Source organism: Onthophagus taurus, chromosome 6, assembly GCF_036711975.1.
Source record: "Onthophagus taurus isolate NC chromosome 6, IU_Otau_3.0, whole genome shotgun sequence".
In the NCBI taxonomy this organism is placed as follows: Eukaryota; Metazoa; Arthropoda; class Insecta; order Coleoptera; family Scarabaeidae; genus Onthophagus; species Onthophagus taurus.
In genome coordinates, this window is record NC_091971.1 from 32,212,299 (window position 1) to 32,228,066 (window position 15,768).

At 33.1% G+C, this 15,768-nt stretch overlaps 2 protein-coding genes across 2 annotated transcripts; both read right to left on the minus strand.

Moving 5' to 3' along the window:
- Positions 1-5,579: 5,579 nt before the first annotated feature.
- LOC111420339 (endocuticle structural glycoprotein SgAbd-4-like) lies at positions 5,580-6,617 on the minus strand. Its single transcript, XM_023053314.2, has 3 exons — positions 6,523-6,617; positions 6,297-6,433; positions 5,580-6,237 (listed from the first exon to the last, which is right to left on the minus strand). The coding sequence occupies exons 1-3, from the start codon at positions 6,532-6,534 to the stop codon at positions 5,964-5,966; spliced, it is 423 nt and encodes a 140-aa protein (XP_022909082.1). The 5' UTR covers positions 6,535-6,617; the 3' UTR covers positions 5,580-5,963.
- A 7,648-nt stretch (positions 6,618-14,265) lies between these two features.
- Positions 14,266-14,862, minus strand: LOC111420336 (endocuticle structural glycoprotein ABD-4-like). The gene is made up of 3 exons (XM_023053311.2): positions 14,788-14,862; positions 14,593-14,705; positions 14,266-14,536 (listed from the first exon to the last, which is right to left on the minus strand). Exons 1-3 carry the CDS (start codon positions 14,794-14,796, stop codon positions 14,266-14,268), a joined length of 393 nt encoding a protein of 130 aa, XP_022909079.1. The 5' UTR covers positions 14,797-14,862.
- Between the last annotated feature and the right edge of the window lie 906 nt (positions 14,863-15,768).

The following is a 15,768-nucleotide window of genomic DNA, read 5'->3' on the forward strand; positions in this document are numbered from 1 at the left end:
GGTTTGAATGTAAAATAGTTTATAAAAGACAAAGTTTCTTTTTTTATTGCTGCAACTGAAGCTACCTTTATTGATCTACATTGCACCCATCAGAAATAGACTGGCATAAAACAGTAAAATATTTTCAAAACAAATTTCAGTTTCCATCCTACTTAGATGTTATTAATGGGAAACCCATACGTACCTTTTCCTGTATATTTAAGTAACATAAATATATTATATTTTATTGATTTTCACGAATTAAAATTACAATACAATTAACTTTACTTTTAACTTTACGAAAACTAAAGCTAGTCCTAATTATATTTTTTTCGGTGTCACGTTTTTCGGCGTGGTATGATTAAAATCCGCTATAATAGGTCTAGCCATTCATTAAAAAAAAATAGTATGAGAACAAATACGTTAATTGTAAATATACAAATAAAATTTGAAGAAAATTTGTTACTCAAAAAGATCCATCATAGTGCAAATAGCAAACTTAGTGAAGCTGCTGCACGTTGGTCAAAATCCTGCGATCCTCGAAATCAAAGCTGATGAGTCTGAAGCAATCGGACAGTACAATCACCACATATTGGCCCACCTCAACAGCCTTTAGAAAAAGGCAGAAACCGAGATAGGTGGAAGATATTTTCCTAAGAGGAGAGACAAATAATAGAAATACAACGAAACGCGAAGATTTTTATCTGATAACGTGCCATTGAATGTAATACAAAATAAACTCTGTGAGATTATAATCTGAAACGTAGTTACCTGTCTAATTAATACAACCGTCAGATTTGTTAATAATCAAACGAATACGCGATGAACTTGAGGTGATGATAAAGTGTCAATATTATCGAATGTCATTGACAATCCCTGTTGACATTGAGATTCAAATTTATCTTCATCTATACAGTCGGAAAATATGAAGACACACGCCATTGTAACACGCATTCGTTAGAATATGTCATATGCATTAGTATATTAAATGATTTTCAACAAACTTTCGGATTATGCCATGAGCCTGTTGAAATTTGTTTGATGTTTAGGATAGTATGTTGCAACCTTCCTCAGAAAACAAGTTCAAAAGTACTTGGCAGTTAGATGTTCCGCGTCAAACGACTTGTGACAATAACATCTGGTTTGCTAGACTTAGGAGACGTTGGTGAGTGTGAAATCGCGGTAGCGTGGGCACTGCAGTGGCTTGGTGCTGCCATTATTGCGTACATGCTGTCGTACAGTTTCTCGCTGGGACCCCTATATGTACTTCCTTCGTAGGGCTGCGTTTGTTGGTTGTCTGTTGATTCGACTAAAGGCGTGCGTTTTCGGTAGGCAATGTTGGCAGGTCCGGCAATCCCATGCAGCGTGCCTAGTTTTCCACGCAGTTGGTGGAAAGAATGGAGGAGGTTGTCAGGCCGATTATAGCGAACCAGGAAGAAGAAGATGCTATCCCGAGAACGAGATTATCATCAGTGTCTGCTATGTCGTGAAAAAGAAAGAAGATATGAGCTATACGTGTTTCTGGCGAAAATTTGCATGAAATCTGGGCAAAAAGGAAAGATTTAAACGATGAAAATTATAATTAATTCATTTTTGTACTTTTTACTGGTTTATTATTCTTAAATTCAACTTAACATATTTCGACGAAAAGGCTAATAGGCATAGGCTAATGTCGAACATGCACAATGGTTAGCCACACATACTATAGAATGTCCAAATGATATCATACAAGAATCTCATCCCCCGAGGCCACCAAGCACAAACCCACAGTCACACACCCAAAACCCCGTTCCACAAAGATTTCTTAAATCGGTTCAAGGGTAGACCCACTAAATGTTTAGGAAGATTATTATAAACAGATGTAATTTGATATGAGAAGCATCTCTTAAAAAATTCCAAACGATGGGAAGGAGGAATTAACCTACCCCTGAACCGAATATTGACATTGTGTACGTCCGTTCTAAAGTTAATTCTGTCGAATAGATAAGGGGGGCTCCGCTCCGTAATAATCTTATAATAAAAACATGCTTTGTGAACATACCGACGCGACTTTATATTCATCCATTTAAGTTTCTTAAAAGTAAAAGAGACATGATCGTACTTTCTGAACCCAAAGATCAGCCGGACACAGGAATTCTGGAGCTTTTGAATTTTCTGTTGATGGCGGGAGTCAATAAATGAACCATAAATGTTATCACAATAATTAAAATGTGATAAGACGAGAGAGTCACATAAGAGTTTTTTAACAGAATTATCAAGGCAATGTCGATTACTGAAAATCAATCTCAGAGAGCCATAAGCCCGCTTCAACAGCATATTAACATGTTCCCTAAAGTTTAGTGACTCATCAATAATCAGGCCAAGGTTCCTAACAGACCCACTCAGAGGAAGAGGCACATTTCTCAGCGAAATGTGATAGAATCTGTCGATAAAGATTTTTTTCAATTTAGTAGGACCAAATAGGATCATTTGAGTTTTCCTTTTATTAATTCTTAGACAGTATTCCCGAGCCCCACTGACAATACTAAACAGATCACGCTTGAACTCATTAAGTCCTTCTTCAAAATGGCTTTCAGGGAAGGACAGGTAGATCTGAGTGTCATCAGCATAATAATGAATTTTACAAAAATCAGCAAAACTATTAAAATTTATAGTATAAATCTTAAACAGGGTGGGCCCCAATACCGAGCCCTGCGGCACCCCATACTCAATCTCCAAAGGTCCCGAGACGTTACCGTCAACACAGACAGATTGAATTCTACCTTTAAGGTAATTGGAGAAAAAATCCAGCGCAACAGGTCGGCACCAATATGTTTACGAATGGACAGTAATAAATTATGGTTAAGTGTATCGAATGCCTTCGAAAAGTCCAGCAATCCTAACAGGGTCAATTTATTGGAGTCAGTTGCTATGACAATGTCATCAACTATGTTATTCAGAGCAGACTCTCATCCATGTCCCTCCCTGAAGCCAGACTGGTTCACCGGAATTATGCGCTCGGAGTCCAGGAAGTCTATCAGCTGGCTGTTAACAATCTTTTCCAAGGCCTTGGACAAGGAACACAATATACTTATGGGCCTCAAGGAAGAAAAATCAATGGGATTAGACACTTTAGATACCGGAATGACAATCGACTTTTTCCACAGTGAAGGAAAAACACCCTCCAGTAGACAAGTATTAATTATGTTTACTATATGAGATAAAATTACAGGACAAGCCAGTTTAATAAAATGAATTCCAATACCATCCGCACCGACAGCATTCGACTTTACGCCCTGCAATACATTCATGATAGAACTTTCGGAAATGAGGCTAAATTTAAAGATATTAAGGCCAAACTTAGAGTTATTGTAAACGTTTATCAGATTATCAACTCTACAATCACCAGAGCACTGGGTCTTCAAAAAATGGTCGTTTAATTCAGAACAATTTTTTAAGTTATTTGGCAAGCAATGATCCTGAAATTTTAGTAAATTATTTCGACGAAGCACTTTTCACGGATTACTAGAATTTTGGATTTCCTGAGTCATATAGGCACGCTTCTCATTTTTAATAGAATTATTCACAAGATTCCTCAAATCCTTATAATAATTCCAATCGGCCAGACTCTTTGTTCTTTTAAATTTAGAAAGGGTTTTATTTCCTAAGTCCCGCATAAGCCGAACACTATCAGTAAGCCACAATCAAAGGTAAACAAAAGTATAGCTGAGATAGGTTTGAATGTAGAAGTGCCATGAGAATAGGGACATAGGGAATTTGATTTTTTGGATGCATGCGTGTTCAAAAGGGCTGTAGTCTTACAGGACGTGCGACGAAGAGGGTCAATACGTCGACGTGGTCTAATTGTAAGATCAAAAACGATCGTATCTAATACGAATTGTATCTTGGATGCGGAATGCCCGGAGTACAGGAGAGAGCTGGAGTTGTGTCGCGCAAGAGTACATAATAGGTAGAATACGACTGGTACAGGTGAATTGAATAGAGGGAGCAAGCGCAGTAGTCTCCTGATTGTTGGACAGGGCGTGGTTGTTTTGCTCATCTAGGAGCCGTACGTGTTTGATGGAAAGTGTTAGAAGATTAGGAGTGAGCTGTAGAATGGTGTGTGCTGGACAGAAGAACGTTGGGTCTGTGGTAGTGTATTTTGACAGCAGTTGGAAACGGCAGTGACATAAAAGTCGGACGAAAAATTTGCTACTCTTGGTTAAAAGGTATAGCAGGACGCAGCTGAAGAAAAGGGGCGCGAGTGATGAGAAGGCTAAGGGATTGAGTGAGAGATGCGAGGATAGATGTGAAAAAGCACATAAAGTATAGCCCAGTTGTAAAATATGGGATAGCGGTCTATCCCACCCGGTCTATGGCGTCCTGGAATAATATAAAGTGTCTAGGAGTGGTGCTGGATCACTAGAGTGCATATATAGACAACAAGGTGCTTAGAGGAAATGTTGTTTAGGTTATTAGTTACTAGGGTTGTTGCGAGTGGGGACTTAGACCTCCTGCGCTGCGTGTTATGTATGATGACTCTTTCCTAAGTGTGTTGTTGTACGATTTGATACGACGGATGCGAAGGTGGAGTGAAATTCAACAGCTAAGCTAATGCTCTCCATGTTATTATCGACAGCATCTGCAAAAAGATAGAGGTTAATTATTAATAGAAGTTCCACGGAATCTACTTATAATACGCGTATTTCCTGTTTCTAATAAATATATAAATTCAGTACATGCAGGACATTCTAATATATTTAAAAAACTGGCTGTAGTCTTCTTCTCTTCTGAACATGTCTTGACTTGAAATTAATAGATAAATTTGCAGCTACAGAAGCATTTTATTTTTATTAGCCACTAACGTATATCACTATAACATATTTACAAAAATAGTTGAGATCATGGTTTTATCTTACATTGAAGTTATTTCTGATAATAATTTAGCAACACATAGTGCCACGTTAAAGTTAGATATTTCAATTTGTTTTGTTGGCTATCTATATCTTAAAATTTAAAAACAGTAATAATGTTCGCTGAACTTTATTCATAATGCTTGTAAGCTCTTAAATTAATTGAAGTTACGGTTACTGTTAAATTATAAAGACAATACTATTTTGGATTAAACCTAAACAGCTAATGTATGACAAGTTCGAAAAATTACATTTTTAAAAATTCTGACATTACAAATTAAAGTTTATACTTTCTATTTTTAATAGATACAAACATAATTGTCTCGCTTTTGAAAGAAGTTTTATAAAAGATATCTGACTATTAAGAATAAAATAGAGAATAATCGTTGAATTTAAAGATATCATCCAGATCATATTTATGAAAGATAATAAATAGTTCTTGCACTAAATTAAAGCTAAAGTCTTGCTTTTTTTAGCAATTATAAAAGTTATTGTTTAATGTTTTTTCACATTTTAGATGTATTGCAAAAAAAATGATAATATTCAAAAAAAACTTGAATATCTTATTTTTGAAAATTATAAATAACTTTTATATTATTTTAAAGCTGAAACTTTCTTGTTTAAGAAAATATATCCGGTTAATGGGTTAGGTGATTATTTGAAATTTTTTTTCGGCTTTCGATTTTCTTTAAATAAAAAAAAATTAAATCTTGATAATGCTCCTTAAAATTTATTACTCTGCAAATAAATATCGAAAAACAACATAAAAAACACACTAATACATTAATTAATGAATTAAACACATCCTGAAGCTTCTTAAGTGATATATACAAATATAGCGTAAAAATAATTAATAAAAAATCACAAATCCGTCAAACAATCGTGTTCAAATTTGTTCCAAAAAGCTTCATTATACAAATTCAACAAAAAACACATTATTACTAGTACAATTATCTTCTTTTATAAATTCCAAAAATAAGTAATAAAGAAACTTATAAAAGAGAAAATCGCAAAAAGTGGCGGTTGAGAAGAAGCTTTGAGGATTTAAAAGATGACAACATATTAAATAGATATAAGAATTAAAGTGTCGCCTTAAAACCGTCTTCCAGGTTGATTTTCCGGTTCCGGATGAGCCGCGATCCATTCTAAAGCGCGTGCTATCGCTTCTGGGATTGGTGGTGGTACCGGTAAATGAGCTCCTTGTGGTTGAAAACCATTTTCATCCGCTCTATAAGTTAATTGGATCGGAGTTCCATCCGGAGCTGTGTACTGGAATCCACCCTGAGCATCAATTCCCGGTTCCTTTCCACCAACATTTTTCAATTGGCCCTGTTCATTTGCTGAAATACCATTTTCCGTTTCATAACTAGAAATTACAAAATAAATCAAGATTTTTTAATTGATTTTTATTTTTATTAATAACACCTCCATTGATACGACCCATCCGGATTTAAAACACTATCTTGTCTAAGAATAGCAATTTGTTGTCCCGGAGCAATATTTCCTGTTGGTCGGAATCTTCCTTGAGCTGACGCGTAACCCAAAATGCCTAAGAAAAGTATCTACAAACGAATTTTTTTTTTATTTAACTAATGTTACTATTTAAATAACGCTTAAGAATTATTTGCCAATATGTATTAAGAAGACTTACCCAAGTATTCATATTGGTGATTTGAAGCAGTACTGGTTGTTGGTCACTTTATTCACTACACCTTATTCAATGTAATAGTCCAAAGAAGTGCAACCTCTATTTATAGGAGGAAAACGGAGGACGGCCCCGAAAGAAACGGCCACACAGCAAAAGGGGGCACCAAGCGAGATGGGAGAGATGCACCTTAGATCATCTCCTTTGAGATTTTTTGGGCGGGGCCACAAACACACACATACACACAAAACGACCGGAGAAGAACCATTAAAGAAAGGAATTCCTCCTATTTTATGCCAATTTGCTGATGTGCAACACAATTACACTCAACCTTTTCAATTCTTTCTCAGAAAAAATAGCCGCAATTTAAGCAAACAAGTAATTCCTAAATTAATATTATACCTCATTTCAAAAAAATTTATAATAAATTGCGTAATAAACCGCTATTTTAAACGTTTTTAATTAAGGTTTGGTTATGATATAGAAGGAGAAGGTTATCTTTATTTTTTAATATATAATTAAAGTTTAATTTAAGCGTTTCTTATAAAAAGACAACTTTATCTATGAGCTTCAGTAATTAAAATATCTTTAGAATTATGTAGGTAGAAATTTTTTTAAGTTTCTAAATGTTACATCGAAATAACTTCTACGACGATGCGAAAAAGAGAAACACGGAAATTATCGATTTATGGACGATAATTTTAACACTTTTTATTTTTATAAATAATTTATGTACGTTTAAGTTTACTAAAATTTAGTTATGTGTTGAGTAATCTGGTTAACATTTTAATGAAAATTAAAAAATTAAAACTTTCAAATCTCATACCAATGAGGATTTTTTGAGAGAAAAGAAGATATCGTGATTAATAATTGGACAATTCTCGAAGCTGCATTAACCCTTAATTACTAAACATACGCGTCGTAGAAGGCATTAGATACATGCAAATAATTGCTTTGGCACTACCTAATAATTATTATATAAATGCAACTTGGTAAAAGGATCAACTTGGATGCAATATAAAAACAATGAGAACACTATCACATTGTAATGATGCACCCAAAGAACCTCTGGAATAAACAGGCGCAAGTTATAAAAGATTATAAAACAGAGACAAAACTAATTTATTCTAAGATACTACGAATTACAGTATACTACAAGTGGTACATTTCTAATGGTCAACTACACAATTAATTACAAATAGGTCATATAATAACCTTTATAACCTCAATACATCTCGGTTTCACGAACGCATACAATATACAGAAGCACTTAGCAGATGAATATCCACGGACGACTTAAAAGGATGCTTACGCAAGATATCTACTTGAATTAAAAGTTAGTCAAGTATTAATAAGAAGTTTAAGAATTTTGTATGTGACGAGGTTTCTTTAGAGATGTAATTTGTTGCTGTCATATTAATCTAAATTAATTTATGTTAATCTACTCGTCTAGAAATAAAATTGATTAAAGATAAAAAAACGATTCTGGAAAAGAACGGAATCCTATTAGAAACATGTTACCTGCACAGTTAGAAAAGATTTTCTTAAACAGCTGAAAAACTAATTCAGTTATGCCGATTCTTACCTATTATGAACTATCAAATCAATACAGCTTTCTGTCAAATTATACAGATTAATCAACATATCAATGTGGAATTTTTGCTTGATTACAATACTTTCTCTTTATATGCTACAGATATAGAAAAAAATAAAAAGCAAAAATTGAGCACAGATCCACCAACTGCTAATATTAAAGATGTGAGTGTGATATGTTTAACATGATTCAAGATAATCTCAATCCGTAGCAATTCAACATTCATATCATTAGTCATCAATCGTCCAAGTTCAGTGCAACCATAATCGCCGCAGCTGGACGAATAAGCCAAAATCCTAATGTAGTGATTTTTCCACAACAATACATGCATTGAATTGGTTATAAGCTCTTATACCGATATTACTGATATACGACAAGCCACTGTAACCCCAACTCAAGCCTAAGAAGAAAAAGTGTGAATGTTCCAGGTTCAGGCCAATTATAACCCCTAATAATAATATCTAAGGTTTAAAATTGAAAAGTTTTAACTTTGATCAGTGTTATGTAAACTAATCGAGGTCGCCTACAGTTAAGCTACACACCGACCGATTGAGTAATGATATATTTAACATGTTGAAGTATAGCAGGTCTCAAATTTAACTACTACAACACTTTTCTTGTATATTTATGGTATCCGATGTAATATCAAACTACCCACCATCTCGCTTTATATCGTCTCTTTATCGATTTCGGTAGTACATATCATTCGGGCTGTATACTTACCCATGGTTAACTATCAGCTTTTCAACATTCTAGTCATGATTTGATCCACACTTCCTCAAAACGTATGAAATCCTATCGTAATATTGGCCGTAGTAATACCAATTTACTATAGTTTGATGTACTGAAGATTGAGTGGAATCCACTTTGCTAAGTGGTTGATATTAATACAACGATAAGAGAATTATATTACTGCAGTAATTACCGATGGAAGCAAAAAATTTTAAGTTGTCTAAAATTCGGGACGTTTTAAATTTATGCTGCTAATAAAAAGATGGTTATAACATTATTCTAAATTTCTTTGAGTTGTAGTTCGGAAAAGTAATTGTAAAATTTACGTGAAAATCTTTTCTGATTTTTCCTTTAAATGTTAGTTCATGTAGTGTAGATTACGGAACAAGATTTGTAAGCAATTTATCATATTCAGCAGGTTGTAAGTAATACATTAAATGCACATTTGAAGGCATATAGTATTTTTGCTTATTAAATGCGTTGTCTAATTAACCTCGTTTCCGAGATAACCATTTATGATTGGTAAATAATATTAATAAGTATTAATATTTTCAAAAAGTCATTCTGACCCGAGTCCGTTGCTGTACATTCCAGAAATGAAAACGTAAATTTACTGTTTATTGCTATTACAATTGATGTGTTAATTGTAGTATGGTGCATATTACGTGTGCAATTGTTGCATAATCCAATCAAGTATTAAATGAGCGTGATTTACAACTTCGAATACAATTTTGTGAGTGGTTCCGAAAACAGCTGACGGTGCAATCTTTTTTTTTTCTGAATAATTAACAAAATAGTAACCTGTAGCAACAACTTTATTAAGCATAAACTTAAATAATTATGCAAGCGAACATATATTTCCCATAGCAGCTCATAACTTTGCCATTCTAGGAAATGATAATTTAGGCTGACATTTTATAAATAAATATTAATAAAAAATTTCCGTAACTATTCATAACAGTCAGAGAGCGAAGAAACCTTTTAATATTTGAGAGGAAATTCCATAATCTAAAATTTTGAAATGAGGTCAAACATTTTTTGTATCAAGTTAATACATTATATAAAACTTTGTTAGTTAATCGTAACATCCAAAAAATTAAAACAACATATCGTAATACACAGTAATTACACATATGTCATAAGTAGCCTCCCTTGTCTAATTTCAAAATGGTTCGAGATACCCCCATGAGCCAAAACATGTTTAGAAACATCAAAATATGGAATGTAAGAGTATTGGGAGATTTTAACAAAAGGAAAAACTTTGAATAAAAACTGGAAAAGTTTTCACATCAGAAGAAACAAGAAGATGGAATTGAAAAAAAATGGGACACACAGAACATGCCTACAACAAATACACAAGATTGAACAGAGCTGAGTATGAACAATCTTAAAGAAGAAAAAGTGAAAGCCTTAACAAAAATAAAACAAACATAACAGCAAACAAGAAAGTAAAAAAATTTAAAGTGCGTGAAAAGAACCACCAAAACGTATCAACCAAATATACCAGTATGCAAGGATGACAACGGAATAATTGTGAATAAAAGGATGGAGGTTAGAAAGAGATGGAAGGAATACTTCGTGAAGCTTTTGACATCAGAAATATATTAGTTCCGGTAGTAAGAAACCGACATCCGAAGAAACAGTGTAACAATGAAAAAGTTAAAGAATTACAAATCCCCTGGAAAGGATACAATATCTGCTGCACTATTAAAACCACAAGGAGAGAACTTGTGAAGACAAATACATAAATTAATACAAAAAAATGTGGAGAAATGAATAAATTTTAGAAGTGTGTAAGGTAGGTGTTATTTAGCCCATCTATGTATAAAAAGGAAGGCAAACTAATCTGTAACAACTACAAAGACTTCACACTACAAAGTGCTATCAGTCATAATATATTAACGTCTTTAATCTTACTTCGAAATACCTCTGGGCCAATATCAAAATGGATTTAGGAAAAGTAGCTCAACTATACACCATATCCACACTCTGCGGAACATACAAGAAAAATTGTTTTTGTACGTCATTTATACTGATTTCAAGCATTGTGTGCTGCTGCTGAAGCTTTTGGAGTTAAATACTCTACATTATTTCGTTATGCGCGAAAGAAAGAAAGCATACCTCTTGAAGGAATTTCTATGGAACCTAATTACACTGTTAACAGAATATTTGATGTGGATGAAGAATAATCCTTATCTGATTACGTAACAACTTGTAACAAGATGGCATACGGAATCGCCTCTTGCAGTCAGAAAATTGGCGTTTGAATGAGTAGTTCGAAATAACAAAAAGATTCCAGGATCTTGGAAAAATAATAAGCTAGCTGGACTTGATTGGTTTCCTAAAAAGACAGAAAACTGTGAGTATTCGTAAGCCAGAGGCGTGTAGCATATCAAGGCTGACATTTTTTATTAAACATAACGTAAATATTTTTTCGAGAACATAAAAGGTTTAGTAGAACAACGTCCAGAACTTGGCGACCCTTCTCGAGTATACAACCTAGATGAAACTAGTACTACTACAGTACATACACTTACAAAGATAGTTGCGGAGAAAGGCGTAAAACAAGTAAATGCCAGTACCAGCGGCGAAAGGGGCCAGCTAGTCACGACCTGTGCCATCATATGTGCTTTAGGAACTCATTTATCGCCTATTATGATTTTCCCTTATAAATATTTTAAGAAACATATGATTAACGTTAGTTGTGGCAACAAACTTTGGGATTGCAAATCCAAGTGGATGGATGAACACAATATTATTTTCGCAAGTTATAGATCATTTCATTCATCGTTCTCAGAGTAGCACGATAGGTCCACCTTACTGATTTTTGACAACCATGAAAGTCACATTTCTATCAACGTTGTAGAGAAAGCCAAAGCAGCAGACGTTCATCTCCTTACTTTGCCGCCACACTGCAGCAATAAACTACAGCCTTTAGATGTTTGGGTGTGAGATGTTAGATGTTTAGGTCTTTGGGCCATTTAAATCGTATTATAATGCTGCATGTCAATCATAGCTTATGAAAAAACCTGGAAAACTGTTAACAATTTATAACATTGCTAAGTGCGTTGGTCAGGCACATATGAAAGTATTAACTCTTACGAATATAATATCAGGGTTCAAAAAAACTGGTATTTACCATTTCGATGCATCAATGTTTTCAGACGCTGATTTTTTGAGTTCGGCTGTTACTGACAGAGAATTTAATAACCAAAACCTTACTAATGCACTGTTAAACGTTGGTTGTCAAGACAGCAGATTAGAAAATAATAATTGCTCTCTAGGACCTTCCACAGACAGCTTAACAAAAAGTGACAGTTCTAACATTAGACATTCCACACCAGAACCTGAACGTTCTTTACAAAAATATTCATTAGCCCTCATGAATTTCAAGGAATTTCTAAGGCACAACCAAGAAAACTAGATCGGAAGCCAAGAAAAAGAAGCAAAAGTACTATAATCACAGCATCGTCAAAAAAAGAAGATCTTATAGAAAAAGAAAAGAAAAGATGTCGGAATATAAATAAAACCGGTATTAAAGAGCTTCAAGATGAAAACAAAATATCACGAAAACGAACGAAACAAACAAAAAAGATTAAGCATAATGAATAGTCCTCGGACACAGATGAAGAAGTTGAATATGCAGTGACTTCCGATAGCTCACATAGTGTGGATGTTTATGACAACTTGAAAGAGTATGCTGACAAAAAGCCTGATGTAGGAAATTTTATTTTGGTTAAATTTGTAAAGAACAATATTGCTATATTACATTGCTTCGGTTTGTCTTTTCACACTTATTGAAGATTGATATCAGTATGTTGCACTTCCATTGTAGTAGGTGTTTGCGTTTATTCTGTTTTTCATTTTTTCTCCCTAATGCTTCCTTTGAACATTTCATTATAATTGGACGTAATTTTTTCTATGCTATGTCAGTGTCGCCCTGTTCGTCGAAATTTTTTCTCAAGCCATCGTTGCTATAATTTTTTAGTTGAGTCATCCTCTAGTGAATCATTTTTTAATGCCAGATATAATCTCGTTGTCAACTGTCGCATTTAAGTCCCCCAAGATTATGATTTATATATTTTTTTTTCAATAAAAATGTGTAAAAACAGAACTATTACCTACAAATTTTTCTAAACTTTTATCTATAAATATCATTTATGAAATCCACATTAATTATCACACATCCTCTTAAAGAAGAGATAATTATTTTTTTTCATTCATTGACTTGTTAATCCTCATAAATGAGTGAATCTAAAATTACTTAATTTTTGTTCTAAATTTCATTATGGAAAAGTCAACTCAACAATTAACTTCTTAATGTGTAATTTATGATGACTTACTACACAATTTTTAAACTTTTCGAAATTTCTTGCTTCACAATACGATAACGAAATAGTTTGATAATTAAATAATGAAAGATATTTAAAAGATTTCTAAAGTGATCTCAAAGTATAATTTTCCTCTACATCCAATTAAAAATAACATGTACAACATAAAATGTCATAAATTTTAAAAACCTCCAAGATCACCCATTAAAAGCGATTAATAAACGGCCGATTGTCTTTTCAACACAACAATTTTTATTGCAACCTTGAAGTTTAACCGTAAATATGCAATATGCCGTAAGAAGTTGTGGCACTTATAATCGTTTAAACCGTTCATAGATGTCGGATAGAAAATTTTTTAGATATGGACGATGAGAAGAGAAGAGACAAGAGAAGGAGGGATGGATAATAACATTTTAATAATCGAAATGCCAACCAGAAAGGTCACACGACCAACAAATACAGATTTTATAATATCATATTTGATCTTCGAAATAATCAGTATACAAATATGTGTTTTGTAAATATCTGTGTTTGATGAAGCTTTAAAAGTATGATTTGAAGGCTGATAATACAAAATAAAAAAATTTTGAAAAGTGTAAATGAATTCAAAACACGAAATATGAACGTTATGATTAAGAAAGAGTGAAATGTCTTTTCCTGTAATTATACGTTCAAGGTTTGAGGAGAATAATGAAGATTATTACATTGGTTTTCCTCCTTTTGTTCTTTAAAAAATAGGATTTTCGTTCTCCGCTTTCGGGTTATTACTTTTCGGATTATTACGACATTTTAAGATTTAAATTCCTTTACGAAGTAATTACTATCATTTACCAATTGAAATTGTTTCATAATCTTCCTTATAAAAATAACTCGAAAATGTCAAGACATCTCTTTACGATTTACATTTGCATTTCGAACATTTTCACTTCAAACTTTCAACTTAAAACCATTGCCATTCTAAAACCTATCATTTACATTTACCCATATAATCACATATAATTAACATTAACTTTTAAAGATAACCTTTATTTATTAATTTTTATTCACATTTTATTAACAAATTTTTTAATTGAATAAATTATCTAAAATTAATTAAAATTTCTTTTTTGAATTCGCCTCATCGGGTAAAGTAGCTAAATATTCCAAAGCTCGTTGTATCGATGGTGGAATTGGTGGAGGAGTCGGAAGGTGGTTTCCTTGAGGTTGAAAACCATTCTCATCGGCGATGTAAGCTAATTCGATATCTTGTCCATCTAAATCTTTATATTTAAATTGACCTTGAGCAACTTGAATCTCTTGGTCGGGGCTATCCTTCTTTAAGAATCCTTGTTCTTCAGCTGCTATTCCATTACCAGTTTCATAACTAAATTAGTCAGATAAATAGATTTATTAAAAAATAGGAAGTATACTTTACTTTACCTCCATCTGTAAGATCCATCGATATTGACCTCTTGATTTTGTCTTAAAATAGGAATAGGCGTTTCTTGCGGAAATCCAACGACGCTCAAATAAAAGAAAAAAGTTCCAAAAATCTAAACAACACCAAACATTACTTTCACTTCTTAAACTTTCGCACTTCGAATTTAGGAACGATAATAAATTTTAAGTACTTACGACTTTCATGGTGGTGATCAAGAAACTACTAGTTAATGATTGTTATCTCTTAGGATGAGAGTTCCTCGTGTTTTTAAAGTGTTTGGTCGGGAAGAATTATATTTATACTCATCAATAGAGGCGAAGAAATCGACATTTTCCCCACCGCACCCTGTATTGTGTTAATATCCTGGAGACATTTCCCCACCCCACCTATTACAAAAAATCTTTAACAAGAGAAATATTATACAATCCTCGTTTTAGACACACACACACATGAACAAGTATTGCCAAATCGTTGTCGTTCGTCGCAGTTGTCCTCATCTTAAAGAGGATTTACACATCTGCAGGTTATCGACCTTCAATTGATGTCAGTTGACGCCGAATAATTTGAAATAAAAAATAAGCGACAAAAAAATATCGTCATGGGTAATAAATTTTATTTTGTCAGATTGTGTTAATGGGTCAGGGTTAATAGCATTCTTTATTAATGTCGAAATAAATTTAGTGTTTAGGATGATATTGATGATGACAACTGAAATTATGTTTACAAAAATACAAAATTTGAATATTATTCAGGTTATAAATCATTAACCTTGAAAAAATCTTGAGGAAATAATTTCTAATTGCATTTTACCACCTCCATCATCCTCCCAATCGCATACTCTTCAACTTTCCGCATTAAAACCAAACTGTTCTTTACGGATAAGCCCATTCTCCTAGTATTTAAGCTCCAGCATCGTCCACATCAGTTTCTTCGGCACTTTCTATTACGAGTTTTGTTCAGTGAGATTTAGCACACCCAGATCTTCACTGATAAACTTTTTTCTCTGTAATACAATCAAATCGGCTTAAAATTTCAATTAAAGTTATGAATTTTTAATGTTGTGTTTTAATAATATAAAATTAAATATTAACAAAAAATCGTTAAAGTAAAGCTAAATTCCTTATTTCTAAGAGAATAATTAATAATTATAGTATTTTACAACAAAATTACCGAGG

Coding starts and splice junctions, on each gene's coding strand:
- LOC111420336 (XM_023053311.2), bottom strand. Junction 14,537..14,592: donor GATGGATCTTACAGATGGAG/GTAAAGTAAAGT, acceptor TGACTAATTTAG/TTATGAAACTGGTAATGGAA.
- LOC111420339 (XM_023053314.2), bottom strand. Junction 6,238..6,296: donor GATGGGTCGTATCAATGGAG/GTGTTATTAATA, acceptor TGTAATTTCTAG/TTATGAAACGGAAAATGGTA.